At 35.9% G+C, this 20,279-nt stretch overlaps 1 protein-coding gene across 2 annotated transcripts in view; it reads right to left on the minus strand.

The window, feature by feature from the left end:
- Positions 1-7,742: 7,742 nt before the first annotated feature.
- The window catches only part of LOC122750624 (probable small intestine urate exporter), a 273,683-nt gene continuing 261,146 nt past the window's right edge, over positions 7,743-20,279 (minus strand). For both annotated transcript variants that reach the window (XM_043997377.1, XM_043997376.1), the window contains 4 exons: positions 18,351-18,483; positions 18,121-18,262; positions 8,652-8,742; positions 7,743-7,921 (listed from right to left, as the gene is read on the minus strand). In XM_043997377.1, coding sequence (XP_043853312.1) covers positions 7,781-7,921; positions 8,652-8,742; positions 18,121-18,262; positions 18,351-18,483 — 507 coding nt within the window. In that variant the 3' untranslated portion in view covers positions 7,743-7,780. The remainder of the gene's footprint in view (positions 7,922-8,651; positions 8,743-18,120; positions 18,263-18,350; positions 18,484-20,279) is intronic.

Consider the following 20,279-nt stretch of genomic DNA (forward strand, 5'->3'; position numbering starts at 1 on the left):
GGAAGAGTAGGTGCTTAATAAATAATCTTTTAGTAATTCACTAATTGATCCATAATTAATCCTTAATTGATCTTGGTAAGGGCAGTAACATAGTCCTGAAATTTGGAATAACAATTTGGTCAGAATTGATGGGATATCTTATAGTTAACAGAGGCCAAATAGAAAGCTATTGTTGTTTGTTCTTCATTCCCAAAGAGGATTAATGATACCAAAAGGATGATATCTGGCCTGGAGCATGAAAGTTATTGCAGGTTATCAAAGTTAAAGGTAATGTTAACAAGGGCCTGAATTGGGGAGGAAGGGATGATGGCAAGGGTAAAAAGAAGGGGATGGATATGAAAGATGTTATGGATGTAGAAATAACCAAACTTTGGCAACTGATTAGTTATGGAGAACTAGGATATTAGAAATTATCAATAATCAATATCTTGGTATATCCAGGTATCTCCCCTTCTTTATTATTGCTTCCTACCTCCTCTACTCAGTGTCTAAGTTCTGCTTAAAAGTAAGATTCATCTGGGTTAAACCAGACCCAAGCTCACAATGGAATCTTGGGTGGAGACAGATCCTTTTGTCTAAATAGCCTAAGGACCCTTATGATGAGATTAAAACACACCTAGATGGGGGGCAGCTAGGTGGCACAGTGGATAAAGCACCGGCCCTGGATTCAGGAGGACCTGAGTTCAAATCTGGCCTCAGACACTAGACACTTACTAGCTGTGTGACCCTGTGTGTCACTTAACCCTCATTTCCCTGCTCAAAAACAAAACAAAACAAAACACACCTAGATGGAAAGGATTTTGCCCTGATCAGCTTGAGTGGGTCTCCATTTTTTTCTGTGATGTCGACTTACCAAGTGTTGAATGACCTGAGTCAGGTATTCCTATACTTTGTTTTAATATAATCCACCTCAAATCATGTTAACCACTTAGATTTGAATGATGTTAACCAATTAGATTTGATTGCTGTTATGGATACCCTACAATTGGAAGGGTATGTGAACCAAGACCCAACTGCTATAAAGGGCCTTTGGTCCAAAAGAGAAGGCCCAAACACTTCCTTTTATTAACATCCTGCTAGCATACTAATAAAATGATTAAATTACGTAGAAACTATGTGTCATATTTTTATTTGTCTCAGTTGTTTAAAGAGGCAAGGATGCTTTCAATGTTGGGAATTTATACAGCTAGAAAGATGTTGGTGCCTTTCAAATAATTGGAGAAATGAAGAAGAGGAGTGGGTTTTGGGGAGAGACAACATGTGTTGCTTTAGGCATGTTATATTTGAAATGACTATAAGATATTCATTTGGAGATGTCCTGTAGGCATTTGGTGGGAGGAAAATGAAGCCCAGGAAAGGACTGAACACATAGATTTGGGATTCATCTTAATAGAGATATTAAATGAACTCCCAGGAGCTGATGAAATTATAGAAAAAGGTGAGAAGTATCAAGACAAAGCCCAGGAATATACCAATAGTTAGTGGGTAAGGCATGGTTGATAACCCAGCAAAAGAGATTGAGAAGTAGAGTCAGCCACTTTCTAAAGAAAGCCTTCTCTGATCCCCTCCACCATCTGTCATTCTCTTCTTTGCCAAATTTTCTTGTACCTCTTTTGTATATACTCACATATGTATTTGGTTTTTCTCTTGGCTAAGTTTTAAGCTCCTATAGATCAGGGATTGTTATTCTTTTGTCACCATTTCCCTATAGTAGAAATTTTATAAATGTTTATCAGTGGATTGATTGATTAAACTTTGTATCATCCCAGCACAGTATTCTGCAACCAGTAGGTACTTAATAAACACCTGTTAAATTCAGTTGAAAGTAACATCAGAGACCAGAAAAAAATTGGATTTCCTGAAGCCCAGTTTGGGGAAAGAAAAAAAAAGCTTGGATTTAAAAGTTGGATGACAGAATTGTACACCTTCAAGTTCAGCCAAGTACAATTTGTATAGGACCCTTAGTTATGTTCAAGTGTAAAGCTTAAGCTATTCCATGGCGTATTTTAAACGAGGTCTTTGAATAACTCCCACTATATTTACTCTCTTCCTTTTCAATTATAGCAGATTTTGCAGATGTGAAACCAGATGGATCTTAAAAGGTTTTTTTTTTTTTAACATGGTGTCTTAAAAACGATGTAATTAGTATGTAAAGACAAGTCTTCTCTCAATTAATTACTCTTTTCAGTTACATAGTAAAGACTTGGGAGTATATTATTAGTTACTTTGTATTATATATGTTCAGTTTGGGGGGAAAGCTTTCTTTGTAGACAAATTACCTCATTTGTCCCTATTCCCTGAATATTCTTTATAAACTGGATCTCCTAGAATATAGTTGGGAAAGGTGAAATCCCTAATCCACCTGAGTTACATTCAACAATGGCTCTCTAAATCATATTGATTCAAGAATGAATTTTGAGAAATACATTGATACTTTGTTTCTATTAATGTTTAGTTGTTTTCCATTGTATCTCGCTTCATGAATTCATTTGGGATTTTCTTGGCAGATATACTGAAGTGGTTTGCCATTTCCTTTTATAGATCATTATACAGATTAGGAAACTGAGGCAAAATGTTTAAGTGACCTTTACAGGGGCATTACAGCTAATAAGTCTGAGGACAGATCTTTAGCTCAGGAAGGTGAGTCTTCTTGACTCCAGACCTGGCTGTCTGTCCACTACATGACCCAGCTGCCCCTAAGTATAATAAACTATTAGTTACCAAATCAAAGAAACTCAGAATAGAAAGGGGATTACAGTAGTGCTCTCTTTTTATTTTCTTAGACACTATGGATTGCTTGATTTAAGATTGAGTTGACTTTGGATGAAGAAGATGGCAGAGGAAAGGCAGTGACTTGCCTGAGCTCTCCCAAAGATGCCTCCAAATACCTTCAAATAATGCCATAAGACAGGAAAGGTCTGTTGTACTGGGGTGAGAGTGGAGCACAGACCACCACAGGCTGCACCAGCACAGACCCAGCCCTAATTCTAGCAAACCAGCAACAGGCCTCAAGAACCTTTGAATCAGCAGGGGCAGCAACTATTTCTGGTGCAATCGGCCAAAAGGAGATTACATCAATCTTAAACAATTTGAATTTACCAAGACTCATTTCCCCACATTTAGGTAGTTCTCTTTCAAAGAGTGCTTGAATTCTTTGTCATACACATCAGTTTTGTTGCTCTTTTCTTGTGTTTTTAATTATGTGAGTTTTAAGAATTTTAAGGAATTTAACAAAACAAAAACTTTACTTAAATCACACTCTCCTGTGCATATTGAAAATATTGTAGCCTGAGTTTCTGTGAAGAAGTCAAGGATTACAAAAGATTATTTAAGCCCACAGTGAAACAGGACCTGCTACAACTGAGTTAAATAAATATTGGGAGCCAGACTGGGTTTTTCTAAAATATCGCTACTTACCAATCAGTGGCCCTTGCATCAGTTTTTGGCATTAAGCATTTATTATTAAATCATATTAAATGTAAGTAAAGAGTTGACTATGGAACATTTAACCCAAGTCAAACCCCTCCCCTCCCCCAGTGTCATATTTCTAAAAGAGAGAGAACACATGGCCTCAAGCAGAATTCAGAAACCTTGTATTACCTAGTGTGGCCTAAGAGGAGAGTGCTCACCAATCAACTGCAGGTCCAAACCGAAAGTGAGCTCCAAGATGCTGCTAGCCAGGAGCCTCCTCTGCTACTGGCTTTTATCCTCTTTTGATAGAGGCATGTAGCTACACACTGATCAAGGCCAATTGGTCAACATCATCCAATCCATTGATTGATGTGACTTGAGGGTGGTCCACATCAAAATGAGTTTTTCCTATGACCTAATTATGTTTTGGCCTAGTGGGGAAGTGTACAAAAAAAAAAAAAAAACAAGTGAAGTCCAGGTGTGGATAATCCATTCTAGTCAATCTCCATTTCTGTGGATCTGCCCTTTTGTTTCTGTGCTGGTCCCAAAAGAGATTAGCTAAAATTTCTAAGAACTACACATTCTAGTGAGGGTGAAAGAAACCCAGAATAAAACTGGATCTTTGTGACCCCCCCAAAGTCCATTATTAATAACTATTTTCTCAGAAAACAAAGCACAAAGAAAAGTGCACTTGAAATAAAAAATAAAAGCCAAGAAATGACAAACTCTTGCCACAAAACAATCCAATTAATCTTTGGAAATTTAAAAAAAAAAGACTTTCTGAGGAATTTCGTCAGCTGAAGGGACTGTTATTGATTCCTCTGCAGTGTTATATAGGCTTCTTGAAGCTATAAGAACAGTAAGAAGAGAAGGAAAAGAAAAAAAAACTGGTAATAATTGCTATGAGGGAAAATACTTATCAGAGCCATGACAATGCAAAGACTGAAGTAAATAATATTGGAGAAAAAAGATAACTTATACTTATGAAAATCATTATTTCATTAAAATATATAACAAAACTGTTGTCAATTATTGTTTGTATGATTTGTTGACCCAATTTTTTAGGATTAGATTATTTAAATTCCATTTTTTTCTCTTCTAATATCCATTTTAACATGTAATTTCTATTTCATTATGATCTGAAAATGATGAATTTTCCGTTTCTCCTTTTCTCCATTTGGTTGTGAGATTTTTATGTCCTAATACATGGTCAATTTTTGTGGGTACCATGTACTACTGAGAAAAAGGTATATTCTTTTCTATGACCATTCTATTTTCTCCAGAGGTCTATCATCTCTAATTTTTATTCCCAGAATTTTTTTTACCTCCTTCTTTCTTGTTTATGTTTTGGTTAGATTTACCTAGTTATGAGAGGGGAAGGTTAATGTCCCCAACTTGAATAGTTTTATTATCTATTTCTTTCTGTAATTCATTCAACTTCTCTTTCAAAAAATTACATGCTATACCATTTGTTGCATATATATGTTATTAATAAATAATATATAATGCCATTATATTATATATAAACATATACATATATTTAGTATTGATATGACCATTTTCTATGGTATCTTTTAGCAAAGTATAGTTTCCTTTATCTCTTTTAGATAGATCTATTTTTACTTTTGCTTTGTCTGATATAATAATTTCTACTTCTGCTTTCTTTGCTTCAGTAGAACCATAATAGATTCTATTCCAGCCCTTTACCTTTACTTTGTGTCTATCTCTCTGCTTCAAATGTGTTCCTTGTAAAAACATATTATAGGATTCCAGTTTTCAACCCCTTCTGCTATCAACTTCTGTTTTATGGGTGAGTTAATCCCATTCACATTTATATCTATAACTGTGTATGTCCCTCCATGTTATTCTTCATTTGTTTATCCCCCCTCTCTTAACCCTGACCCTTTCGCTCTTCACAAGTGTTTTACTTCTGATCACTGCCTTCCCCAATATACCCTCCCTTTAACCAATCTCCCCTCTCCTTCTATTTTACCCATCCCTTTTTACTTGCTTATAGGGTAAGAAAAATTTCTATATCCAACTGTGTATGTTATTCCCTCTTTGAGCGAATTTTGATGGGAGTAAGGTTTAATATTTTTCTGCCAGGTCTGCTCCTATCTTCCCCTCCACTATAATAGTTCTTTCATGCCTCTTTTAGATGTGATAATTTATCCTATTAAATCTCCCTTCTCCTTCTTGTGCAATTTTCTTTCTCACCCCTTTATTCTTTTTTTGGTGGGGTATTATCCCATTAAAGACACCTTATATACACACATGTCTACATATACTCCTAATTGCTCTTATAAGTAATAAAGTTGTTGAGTTACAAATGTTATCTTGTCATATAGAAATATAAAGTTTAATCTTATCAAATTACTTATGTTTTCTTTTTCTTGTTTCTTTTTTACCTTTTCATGTTTCCCTTGATTCTTGTACTTGAACATAAAAGTTTATATTCACTTTTGGTCTTTTAATTAGAAATGCTTTAAAGTAATCTATTTAGTTAAATATCCAGTTTTCCCCTGAAATATTATATTTAATTTTGCTGGGTAGGTGATTCCTTTGATGTAACTCCTTTGCCTTCCAGGATATCATATTCTAAACCATTCAATTCTTTAATGTGGAAGCTGCCAAATCCTGTGTAATCCTGACTTTCGTCCCCAGATATTTGAATAGTTTCTTTTTTCCTGCCTTCAATATATTCTTCTTGATCTGTGATTCCAGGTATTTGATTATTATGTTCCTGGGAGTTTTGATTTTGTGATATCTTTCAGGTGGTAATTGGTAGATTCTTTCAATTACATTTTTTCCTTATGGTTCTAATATATCAGAGCAGTCTATTTTGGTAATTTCTTAAAAGATCTTATCCAGACATTTTAAAATCATGGCTTTTAGGTAGTCCAATAATTTTTAGCTTACCTCTTTTGGATCTATTTTCTAGGTCAATTGTCTTCCCATTGTGAAATTTCACATTTTCTTCAATTTTTTTTTGCAGTTTTGCTTTTGTTTTCTTGTATCTTGATTTCATATAGTCGTTGGTTTGTTTAATTCTAATTTCTAAGGAGTTATTTTCTTCACTAAGCTTTGTACTTGCTTTTCCATTTGCCCAATTTGATTCACTCTTTTCTCATGATTTTCTTATATTACTCTCATTTCTTTCCCCAATTTTTTCTTCTACTTCTCTAATTAGCTTTATAAAATAATTTTTAAGCTCTTCTAGGAATTTGTTTTTGACTTGAGAACAAATCATATTTTTCCCTGAGGTTTCACACGTTTTGACACTGTTGTCCTCATTTATGCCTTGATTCTCCCTATCACCATAGTACCTTTCTCTATGTCTCTCTCTGTCTCAATGTCTCTGTCTCTCTGTATCTCTGTCTCTGTCTCTGTCTCTCTCTCTTGCTTTTTGCTCATGTTCTGGCCTATTTTGTGTTTTTTATGTGATACTTGTATTTATGTGACTTGGTGTTTTTTATGTGACATTTGGGCTATGGTCCTGCACTGTCCCAATCCATCTTGGTATTGTAAGTTTCCTGAAATCCTTTTTAATGACCCAAAAGTTCTCATTGAAAGAAATGATTTTTTTCTTGTTTTGTTTTTGTGGGGCAATGGGGGTTAAATGACTTGCCCAGGGTCACCCAGCTAGTAAGTACCAAGTGTCTGAGGCTGGATTTGAACTCAGGTACTCCTGAATCCAGGGCCAGTACTTTATCCACTGTACCACCTAGCTACCCCCAAAAGAAGTGATTTTTAAACAGTAATATTTTGGTGATTATTTTTCACATGTTCTGAAGAATTAAAGGAGCAAGTCAGCTGATGGATAATAGAAATTAACATTATAGAATTGTAGAGGCTTTATTATCTTTCCTATGAAGAATTACCCTGGAAAAATAATGCCACAAAAGAGATGAATGACAAAGAAATGAGGTCAATCTGTCATGTGACAAGATTGAAGGTTAATGGATGCATAGCCTGCATGTTACATTCAAACTCTTCACCACTGCAGAGAACAAACACCTAAGGAGGCTTGAAGCATCAAAAGTACTATTCTGTCGATTGCTGTGAGATTTGGTCCTTTTTCGATTAATAAATTCAAAACATTCATGAAGCTCTATTCCATGGAATAGAGATGTAAGACTTTAATAAGTCAATTAGAGCAAGAGGATGCAGTAGAATGTATGTAAAAGATTTAGAGGACATCCTTAGTCTATCTGATTAGTATTTCTAAGAACCAAAAGTAGAGACAGAGGCAATTGAGGGAGTAAGAAATTATGTAATTACAAAAAAAAGAGAAAATGACAAGAAATGGATATCACATTTTAAAAGATCTTTTTACTAGGATTGAATTTCAGTTCAAACTTCCAGAACCTTAGAAGCGGGTTGTTCTGTCAGTTCTCTCTTTAGCCCAGTCCTGGATTTCTGCACGGCCAAACATTAGAAAAATGATCATCCCTATTAGCATAATGGCAGCTGATAGAAAGAAGATAGTCTTCCATCCATTTAGTGGATCCTATGTATACAAAAATCAGAGTAACATCAGTCAAAACAATTTCAAACCTCCCTAATTCACAATTAGCTGAGTTTATAAAAATGTATGAAAACCCTGGCACCATTAAATGTTTTTTTTTTTCCCCAATTCTGTGCCTTGATGAAAGTAATTTTCATTTTATAATAGATCAAATTTAAATTATGATACAAGGGCACTTTAAAAGTGATAGTTTATTTAATTGTCTTTATGCAATGAGGTAATGGTTTTAGGTCATTTTCAGGAATTTGGTATAGTATCAATGAAAATTTTATAAGCATTGTTTCTGTGAGCACTAAAGTTCTAGTTCTCTCTTTGCTTATTCTTTTCTTTTCCCTTTGGTGCCATTAAATGCTATCTGGTTTGAATGGATGTCTAAATAAATATAATTAGATAAGTCCTATGAAAAGCACATTTAAGTAGGATTGACTGAAGGTGAGAACTATGAAGAATCTACCATAAGGCCTAATAACACTTTTCCTTTCATCAGGTTCATGCAGAAGTTGTACTAACAACTTTATTTACTTAATGGAACATTTTTTAACCTAAGTATTAAAATAGCCTAGGCAATTTTTAAAACTTTTCTTTATCATAGTAATAGCACAAATCAATTTTATGCATTTTGGATCAATCTTGTCTTCTTGTGCTTCATTTCTCTGTTGAATATGTTTGGCTTAGGTAGAAGATTATTATTTTTACAAGCTAAATATCTTACCTGACCAATGAGAAATCCAAAAACAGTTGTAATTATGATTTGAGATAGTGTTGCAAATGCATTTGCTACTCCACAGAGAAAACTATTATATCTGTGAGAAGGAAAATGTTCCATGTCAGTATGTCACTTATTCTGGCATAAGCATTTAACCCATGATGTAAAAAAAAATAGTAGCATCATTCTATATATTCTATGTATCTAGAGAAAATTCTTGGCTTACCTACTATATACGAGGCATTATCCTAGGCAAAGTCAGGCTGTGAATGGATTGTCTCTCTTAATTCTGCTCCTACCTACTGTCAAGTAAATATTGTAATCTCCAAATGTTTGGTTTCAGATAAGAATCTTTGAATCATGCTTCATCATAGAGCTTTACTATTCTAATGGGTTTTCCTGCCTTCCTGGTACCAAATGCTAATGCTTCATACTATAGACAAATGGACCCTAATAGTAGTATTGTGGGAAACACAAGTCACAAGGTAACTCTATCTAGAGGCACATTCCAAAACTCTTGACCCTGCCTGTAACCATGAAACACTCAAAGAGAGTATATGATTATTGTGATATTTTTTTAAATATTAATTTTATCTACTTGTGCAATAGCCTCTCCTTTAAAAAAATTGATGTAACTCAGGAATTCATTCAAAATTTATTTAACAAAATATCACTAATAGATGTTAGCCATATCATTAGGCTCCATCTAGAAATAAGCTTTCCTCCTATACTTTCCTTATAGTCATGCCTTCTATTTTCATAAGAATATCAAGGCTAGAGGGCAGCTAGGTGGCACAGTGGATAAAGGAACTGGCTCTGGATTCAGGAGGATCTGAGTTCAAATCCAGATGCAAACACTTGATACTTACTAGTTGTGTGACCCTGGGCAAGTCACTTAACCCTCATTGCCCCGCCAAAAAAAAAAATCAAAGCTATCCTTTTCAAACTTTATCTTTTCTATTCTACATACCATGATCCATCTAAAGATTTCTAAGTCCCTCACATATTTTCTCTGTTCTTAGAGCGGGGACCATCACCAGTCATCCTATCTTATGTCTTACTACTGGATTCCTATGAGTGGAGGAGAGAGTGAGACGGATGATTTTTCACAGCTCTGCCTCACTTAAATCCAATTCACTTGCAAGTCAAGACCTCACCCTCTTGATGTCATTGGTCCTCTTAAAGAATGAAAGACAAACAAAAACAACAATCTCAGAGCATAACATCCTTTCTCTTTGCTAAAGTTATCCCCTTGTGTCCTTTATACCATCCATTTTAATCTCCATGATCATGCCCTTCCTGTGATAATTGTAATTTTAAAAACATATTGTTTGATGTTGTCATTATAAGTTGTAGGACTTCATTATGGAATAACTAAGGCTAAATTGTCCTAATGATTACAAATGTATAATCAAAGACAGGCAGCCTGCACTTTCCCCAGGTCTTGACTCATTCCAACTTAAACATGTAAATGATTGCAGTTCTTGATTGTATGATGCTCCTGACCAATTGCAGCACTACCAATAACACCCATTCTCAGGATCCCCAATTAGCAACTTGAACCCTCATCCAATTTCTGGTCCCAATTAGGAAACTTATGAACCAAAGTCTCATATTGATACATGACTTGGAAATTTTCCCTACCACATCTAGTTCTTATTAAGAACATTTGCCTTATATCTGGAACCACTAACTCTTCTCAATCATGCCCATGTTTAAAATCTAAAATGGGCCTGCTCTGACCCCACTCTGAGTGCACACTGTCATTGATATCTTTGCCATAGTGTATGTCTTTCTCCTTCATGTGAGTGACCCTGGCCCAGAACATTGCCAAATCTTTGTCTCTGTATTCCATTAGTGTGTGTGTCCTTGTATTTTGTTTTCCCCTTCCTTCTGTAGTATACAATAACAAAGTTCATTTTTATACCATCTTCCCAAGTATTAATTTCCTGGTAATCCTTGAACCCAATTCTTTGCTCTTATGCAAGCTGTAGCCATGAATAGCAATCACTTTTAATTTTAAGCTCTCATTCTCAACTAGATCTCCATATCAGCCTTACTTATCAACTTATTTGCTCAGTTTTCTCTGTCCTTTAAAAATATCTTTGCTTGACCCTGACACAGATCCAGGTTCTTGTCTTATATTTCTCATCCCTTCCACCTGCTCATCATCCACTTTTATTGGAAACCAGTTTCTGAATCAACTGTGACTTTGATTGCTTAATTCTGTAACATTTTGTGTAATCATCCTCCTTGATCATTGTTATTGGTGAACATCCCCTTTATCTGGATTCTATGGATCAAGGATTTTTAGATCTATTTGAATTTCCCTTATTTTTTATTAATAAAGCTCTCTGCTTATGCCCCTTGTAGTCTACCCTTCCATTGTAATGATTCCTTTTTTTTGGTGAGGCAATTGGGGTTAATTGATTTGCCCAGGGTCACCCAGGTAGTAAATGTCAAGTAGTGTCTGAGGCCAGATTTGAACTCAGGTCCTCCTGAATCCAAGGCTGGTGCTTTATCCACTGCACCACCTAGTTGCCCCATGATTCCCTTTTAATCATTCAGTTTCCTATCCATTCCCTAAGTGGTGGTCTTCCCAAAGAACTGCACCATTTTTGCTTTAGTCTGTCCTCCATGGTTCCATGAATTCCATTACTAGATGCAGATGTTCAGCATGGATGACTTATAGATCTATGCTACATTTCTCTGCTGAATTCCAGTGTCTCATTATTCCTTCATGTGTATCTCTATTAGACAAACTGTTAGATCCTCAAATTCAACATGGTGACTATTTAATTCATTAACTTCCCCCTCTAAACCTTCTCCCTTCCCAGCTTCCCTATTTCTAAATATTTCTTCCATATGTCTACCACGATCTTCATGATTACCTAGACTTGAAAACTTGAACTCTTCCTTTGCAATGTTTGGTGCATTTCTTTTCACATCTTCAATTCTTGATTGTTCCTCTAAATAATTTCTCTCAGAAATTCCATTCTCTATATTCATACTCATATTTCCCATTAAGTTAAGCATTTCATCACCTATTTCTCAGACTTTTGTATTCCTCTCTTAATTGGTCTCCCAGTGTCAGCAATTCCCCTTGGACAAAATATAAACTACTTTGTTTGGAACATAAAGGCCTTCACAGTGTGGTTTCCACCCAATTTTCCATATTAATAGTACATTATTTATCTTTTTCTTCAGTATCTTTGTATAAACTATCCTCTCTCTTTCTTCTAGGAAAGCAATCACTTATCAACTCCACCTTTTGGAATCTCTTACTCTTTTCATGATTAAACTCAAATTCTTCCTTCCACAAGAGTTCCTAAATGTTAGTTATTTCTCCCCCGTCAATATTGCTTTGTATATGTATTTTATTTATCTGTGCACATGTTGTATCCCAGAAGTATTTAAGAATTCCAATTTTCATTTGTAGAAATTTTCCTCACATAGAATTTCCCTAAATCAATGAAATAATATGCCTAGTCCCTTTCCTAGTATCTTGCACATCATGGACTCTATTCAGTAGTTTTTAAATTGAATTTAATTGAACACTATGTCATGAAGACTAAAAAAAAAGCTAATTTGATTTCATTGTGGGTGGAAGAGTGTTCAGTAATAGAGGGATGATAGCTCTCTTTTACTATGCACTGATATTGGGTACAGTTTGAAAGAACACATTTCAAAAAGACAGCTATTAAAATTTGAGAATGATCTACATGGTGAATGGTAGAATAACAATGCACAGGTAACTGACCTCAGTGTTAGGAAAACCTGGGTTCAAGTCCTGACACCTCTAAGTATATAAATTGCACAGTATCTGCTGATATTCATTGGTAGAAGCAATCTTCTCACTTGGAGTTCTCTCTTCCAATGAGATCACCACTCAAGTTCACAAACAAATAAAACAAACTAAATCTCATGATGACAAACATTTACTCTATTTACATTAATTTCAACTGAAGAATAAAGAGATATTTAATTTAGAGAACAGGAGATTGAAGGAAGAGCATGAAAGCTGCTATTGGAAGGGTAGTCATGCAAAAGACTTCATTTTTCACATGGCTGTCAAAATAATTTTCCTAAATTGACTGTTTGAATAAGTTTATCCATTACTTACAAACTTTTAATATTACCAATGAAATTAAGTGAATAGTGAAGAGTTTGGGGGGTTTTTTGTATGTCATTTAAGGCCCACAACAAGTCTTTCCAGACTTATTTAGCTCTTTGTTATGGATTCTATATTCTGGTCAAGCTCAACTACTTTAACTCTGAATACCTTTTGTCATATCATGGTTATCCAGACGGAAAGTTTCACATGTATGGGATTTACTCCTCTTTAACTCCAGTTTAACTCCTTGACTCCCCTTTTCCTTCAAGTTAGCAGACATTTCCTCTCTGGAAAACTTCCCTATTGCTGCTATCTTAAAAGGACCTCTCATTTCTAAAATATTCCTTTGTAGTTATCTGACTGACCCTCACCTTTACTTCTATCACTATTACTTTGTCATGCTGTAAAAGTTTTGTTAGAAAGCCCATGATCATTTAGAATAGTCCTCCCCCCACAATCAACTAGGTGAAGTAATAGAATTTGGTCCTTAATTCATATATCTTGCATGGAGATATACATAAACATTGAAAACTTACTTATTGGGTTCTAGAAACTAGGGCTACCACTCAATGATTTTGAAGGATGGGGTAATCCCAATTCCATGCTTCTAATTCAAATTAAATTAACAGAAGCATAAAAAAAAAAAAAACTTAGACAATTCTATTGAATCAATCACTCCACCCCAAGTGAAGTAACTAACAAGCCCTGACACATTATTATGCAAGTGAGAACACTTTTATTGAATAAACAAATCAGTTAAGGCCATTAGACTAAGTGTGGAAAAGCTTAGAAAGTCATTGTAATTATAATTGGATGCTGAAAATCTGTCATATCCTGGAAGTAAGTCAGTTTAGAACCCAGGTATTATTCCAATGTTTGGCCAGCAAGTGTTGAGAGCAGTTTGAGCCAAATCACAGAGGGTGAATAAACTGGGATAGAGTGGAAGAAAGAGGTCATATCTACTCCAGCCCTACTCCCCATCCTTGACCAGAGGAGGACCTTGTAAACTTCAGAAAGTTATGGGACTTGGAAATCTTATCATGGTACTAGCAACATCCTTCAGTAAGAAACAGCTGGAAGCAGTGCCTATTTTGGGACACAAGGACAAACTAGAAAAAAGCTAACTTTAAGACTCTACAAGAAGTTCAACAGAAATTGTTGGGGGTATCTTCAGCAAAAATACATCTATGAGGTGAGAATTTTCCCCTTCACCAGGTGTACACTAAACTTGAGCCTACTTTGAATCAACATATGTTTGTGAAAGAGTGTGTCACAGGCCATTTTTCTTTTTTGGTATGGAGAGATATTTTGTGCCAATTGTTTACTAAGGCACTTTGGTAAATAACACTAACTTAAAGGTTTTTATTTTCTTTTGGCTGATTAATTGATAATAAATGATAATCAATGGGTGAAGCCCACTGTAACGATTGGAATGATGCCACCTGCTGGAGACTTACTGTAGAAAAGCTCTGCCATGAGCAGAAGGCCTCTGAGGGCAAGCCATGCGGTCAATGTCCTTAGCGTCAAGAAGTGACATTTGCCTGTGGGTACTGTCTATCAAGGCTACCAGCCAATCAACTTGAGGAGCCTCCCATTTCTGGGAGGAAAACACGAAGTAGGAAGCAGACTCAGGTGAAGGAGTGCTGTTTCTTTTTGGATCCTGACCTCGCCATGGTGGGTCAGATGATAGGGTCTCTTAGAAATAGTTTGATTTTTACCTTTCTCTCTGATCCTAATGCTCTTTAATACATACTTAAACATTTAAATACTCTTGCTAAAACTTATAATTTATTGGTGACCACTCATTAGATTTTTAGATAGTATAGCTAGAATTTTAGCCCCTTACAACACCAGCTGGGCTCCTATAATAGTAGAAGAAAGACACCTACTTGCCCTTCAGGAATTACTCCTTAGAACATGTAGGGAAGATGTAATTGTCTTGCTCTGGAGCCATGACCTGCTAATGCTTATGATGGTTGGGAGACAGAGCCCAGAGGTTGGCTAAGGCTCAGGAAGACAGATACTTGCAAGAGAAGACATCTTCTCTGTGGTCTATTAAAGCAACCTTGGAAATTCCCTCCTCTCTTGTACTATTTGTACTTATAAAATTACATGTAATGAGAGAAGGTTCCTCTTTCTCCATTACCAAACACTAGAAAACAGAATTTGTAGGAGAAGCATGTGGCTAATTGACCAAGTTTGCCAAGGTGAGCCTGACAGGAGAGTTTCTGGAACTCCAATTCCAACAAGACTTATTTTCTTCTTATGTTTCCTTTTCTGAGAACAGGTCAGAAGCTAGTGATATTGAGGATAGATATTTCCCAGTTTGTAGACTGTTTGTGGGTTTAAGACTTTCAAAAAACATCAATAGTTCCTGATATAGCATTTATGTAGTTACTTTTCAACTCTAGTATAGGTTTGTCAGTTCCCCAGAAAGAGCTTGCTACTACTACTACTAAAGATTCCAGGAATAACTATGAGGGGCCAAGTTCACTCAGGAGTCTCCACATTTCTACTTCTCACTTATCATCAAGTAGCCTCAGTTTGCTTTTCTCAAAGATAAAAGTTAAGATGATGTAAAAAGAACAATTGACCTAAGACATTTCCCCCAAATCACAGGCAGAGTCCAGTGGAATACTGCATTCAAACATAGAATAAAATCATAGTGAGGCACCTGTATAGGATAAATATACATGGAAGGGGTAAATTCTCAATTTCTGGTTTCTGGAAGTCATTTCTTGTGTAATAATGGGCATGTTTTCTGGTGCAAAGGGTCATATTCTCTGAAGATTATTTGTCTCTTGGATGACTATTCTTTTGCATCTGCCTGAGTTCATGTCTGTCTTTAGTTGTCTCTAACTGTTCTCATCTGGTTGCCTTATCTCTTGCTGATCATTACTACCTGGTTGATTGGGTTGAGAGACAGAGGTTTTTTTCTCCTTCCTGAAAGAGTCTTTCCTTTTCAGGAGTTTGGCTTGAATCTCAATCTTATCCACCTTTACTGAAATCTTCCACCATGGGCCAGTCTATGTGAACTAGGGAATCGCTGAGCTTCCTCTGCTATTAATGCTCCTAGAGATATGATTGGTTTGTTTGGTTAGCCAATCATACTTCTTGTCCAAACAAAAAAAGATTCTATCCCAGGGTGTAAACAATCTTCTTTGAACATCATGTTCATTGATTGATAATGTATTTCAGTCAAAAAGATGTTCTTACCTTATAATGCCATATCAAACACTCTACATTTTTTTTGAAGTCTTATACTTATAAGGCATCCTACAAAATGAGAAATATATATGCTCAACATCACTAGATTCTGACCTGTGCTTAGGGTGTAGATCATCTTCTTAACTGAGGTTGCATAGATGAAACAATTCAAACACTTTAAGATCATGCCATGCCTAGAATCAAACTCTGTCTGATCGAGAGTCACTTGAGGTAGACTTCACAATGGGTAATGATAATTTTGTCCATATTATTTTACTACTTATAAAACATGAATTCCTTGATTATTGAGATTTTTATTTTTCATCTTTCTTTCTCTATTCTCTAAGAGAATACCTTAAATTTATAGGTCTTTATTAAGAGCTCATTGAAGTTAATTATATTGACTGCCAATCAGGGGAAGATAGGTGGTGGCAGTGGTTGTTGTGCTGGGCTAGGAGTGAGGAATTCTCATCTTTCTGAGTTCAGATATGGCCTCATACACTAGCCTTGTGATCCTGGATAAGTCACTTAACCCTGTTTACCTCAGCTCACTCATCTGTAAAATGGTCTGGAGGAAGAAATGGCATACTAAGTACTCTCGTATTCTTGCCTAGAAAACCCCAAATGGTGTCATGAAGAGTTGGATATGACTAAAAATGAAAGAATGATAAAACACTGACTTGACAGCAGTCATAGTGCTAGGGTCAGAGTTAAGATTTCAATCCAACTGTCTAATACCTTTACAGTCAGAACTCCGTCCACTATACAAAATGAATTAAATTCACCAAGCATAGTGTTTATGGGAGGAAGACACTCAGCTAGGCATTGATGATACCAAGAAAAAAGTAGTCTCTGCCCTCAAGGAGTTTCTCTTCTATGGGGGGATTCAACATACATACATAAATAAGAGGTAATTTAATGAGTGAGAGTGTATTAAAAGCAAAAAGATTCATAGTGGTTATGACATCTGACCTGAAGTCCTTGAAGAAAGATTAATGATCTGGAAGAAAGAAATGGGAATGGAATGTTTTCTAGACATATGGGATAGTTTGTACAAATGCATAGAGCCAAAAGATGACATGTTGATTTCAGGAAATATTGAACAATACAATTTGGAATGAATATTGAATGAAAGAGAGTAATATAATGTAACTAAAAATGTCAGAAATGCAATATGGAGGGTTTAAAATGGCAAACTGAATAGATTTTATACCTTGTAACTTATCCCAAAAGCTGAAGGGAGCCACTGAAGGGTTTGGAATGAAGGAATGAGGTTATCAGTTGCAGGAGAGTGCTCTATGTCAGATAATTGAACAGTTGTAGGCAGTAATCAATATCCTCTGTCAGTGTCAACATCCTGGGTAGCATCTGTATAATCATGTGGTTAGATATGCCTAGATAATAACTACCAGAAAGGAAGCTTGTCTCCTCAGGTGATTTAGCCACTGCTTAAATTAATCATTGGCAATTATTCTTTTTGGTTCTGATGCTAGGTAGGGCTTTGAAAAGGGAGAACAGTATCTGGCATTAACATCTGTCAAATGCAGATTAGAGGTTGTCTTCCTTCCTGCTTTAACTAGATGATTAATAGAGCTAGGAGTGGGGTCAAACAAGCTGGGCAAGACCATGCCTCATGGATTATGACACAAATGTCCACTAATAGACAACTACTCTGTCTGATGCCAAGTCAACAAGCTTTTATTAAGTGCCGATGATATGCCAGGCACTATGGTCATTAGAGGAACTAGTGCTAAGCTCTGAAATGTGAGGCTGAAATAAATTTAAAGCCTGAACTATTCTAAATTATCTTTGAGAATGATAAAAACACTAACTCACTTCTATATAAGCACTTATAGTTTATAAAGTACCACCCTTAAAAGAACTCTGAAGTTTAAAGAGGTTAAATGACAAAGTCCCACAATAAATTCTATTTGGGGGGGGGGCAATGAGGGTTAAGTGACTTGCCCAGGGTGACACAGGTAATGTCAAGTGTCTGAGGCTGGATTTGAACTCGGGTCCTTGTGAATCCATGGCCAGTACTTCCACAATGAATTCTAAATCTGGGGCTCAAGCACAGCTGTTTTGACTCAAAATATGATTCTTTCCCCACTATATTATACTGCCTAAAATTAGGGAAAAAAGGTTGAGTCTTACCTGGGAGCAATGTCTAGGATATTAACTGTTGGTACTGTGGCATACAGGTTGTTCATTACCAAAGAAAGAATCAGAATGACAATAGCTATGTACTTGCTGACATATGGTATTGCAATGAATAATGCTGCCCCTGGTAGCATTCCTAGGGAACAAAGATACAAAGTGTGACTGAGGTTGTTCTAGAGATCTTCTTTGAGAAGTTTCCCAGCATTACCTGATACTGTCCTTACCCAGGACAATGAAGAATTTCCGAACCATCACTGGACTGAGGATCTTCCTGGACAAGAGGAAATCTGCAAGTTGACTTCCTATAATAATAGTAATGAGTGACACAATGGAAGGCAGTGAACTCAGTAAACCATTCTGTGGACAGAAGAGTGGAGACAAAGGGAATACTATGGGTACATTGAGTACTGAGAGGATCAAATACCTAGAGTATTTGAGAAGTAGAAGTGTGTGGTGGAAAAAAAAAATGTGTGGCTAAGAGTGTGGACAAGATTGTGTTCATATCACACTTTGGACTCTTATTTTGGTAAATCACCTAATTTCTCTAAGGCTAACTTCCTTATAGAAAAAATGGGAGGATTAAAGAAAATAATGTAAGTTCAGCTGTTTTTAAGTTTTAAGTCATTATATGTCAGCTCATATAATGGTGATATAACAAAGAATGATCATCATTTGGAAAAATTTGGAAGTAGATAAAGTTAGTTTGCTGTATACCCAACCTCCCCTTTCTTTGACTCTCTTTGCTTTACAATTATGACTTCAACCCAAGAGCATGAACCAAGAACAAAGAAAGCAGAGTGAGGTAGGAACTCACTTGAGCTCTCCCAAATTCCCCTCCAAGCAACCTTATTTTGAAAAAAAAAATTAATTTATGAAATAACACAAGCATTTCAATGAAATTGTAGAATAAAAAAGGTGATTGCACATGAAACTCTAGTAATTATATACAATTTGCTATGCCTTTTAAATATATAACAAAGTTATCCTGTAATTTCTTTCCCCCCCACTCATTTTTACCGTTCTCCATGACCCTAGAGATGACTACTACTAGACAGAAGTATGCAGTTATGTATATATATGTGTGTGTATGTGTGTGTGTATATATGAATGTAAAATCATTCTATGGATACTTCTATACATCAGTTCTTTCTCTGGATACAATGTATTCCTTCCTGAGTCCTTTGTAGTTAATTTGGGTTAATTTTAAATAATAGTCAAAATGTCTTAGTTACTCAAAATTGTTTTTAGAACAATATTGCTGTTTCTCTATACAGTGTTCTCTTGGTTTTGCTTGTTTTGTTCTTCATTATTTCATGCAAGTAAATCCACGTTCTTCTATGAGCAATGAGCTTATAATTTCTTATAGCATAGTAGTATTCCTCCAAACAACTTTCCAATAATGCCCCAGATTGAATTTTGGCAATGAAGGAGATTTCTAGCCCAGGAAAACTTGGAGAATCAGGAAGAAAGGTCTGTGTCACTGTTGTGGGAGGAGAGTTCCTTCATCAAGCAAGCCAGTTATAGACCACACACCCCAGATGGCCAGCAGTGAGGGGAGTCCCATGGCAAACCATTAGGGAGGCCCAGCCCACAGTGTAATCAACAGCAAGGCCCCACCCTTTGGAGAGGCAAGAGCAAGACATCTCTGGGGCAGATCAACAGTGACACCCTTCTATGAGTATAAACCAGCAATAAGTCTACCTTCTCCAGTGAAAGCCAGTAGCTAGGCCCTGAGGCCTTTTGCAAATTAGTACCAAGGACCTAAGTCCTGGAACAAAAAGCTTGAGGCAGTGCCCATTCCACCCAAGAGGAGAGTACAACTTTTATAAAAATAAAAAGGCATAAAATAGGAAGAAAATGAACAACAGAAAAGAAACTAACCATAGAAAATTACCATGGGGACAGGGAAGATCAAGGCACAAACTTAGAAAAGGACAACAACATCAAAACAGCTACTTGTGAAGCCTCAAAGAAAATTTGAATTGGCCTCAGGCCTCAAAAGTATTCAGGAAAAACTCAAAAAAGATTTTAATAAAATAAGTAAAGTAGATGAAAAATGTTGGGGGAGGGAAGGAGAATAATGCTAGAGAATTATGAAGAGTCAACAGCTTCTTAAAGGAAATACAAAAAATGCAAATATATATACACATATA

Source organism: Dromiciops gliroides, chromosome 3, assembly GCF_019393635.1.
Source record: "Dromiciops gliroides isolate mDroGli1 chromosome 3, mDroGli1.pri, whole genome shotgun sequence".
In the NCBI taxonomy this organism is placed as follows: Eukaryota; Metazoa; Chordata; class Mammalia; order Microbiotheria; family Microbiotheriidae; genus Dromiciops; species Dromiciops gliroides.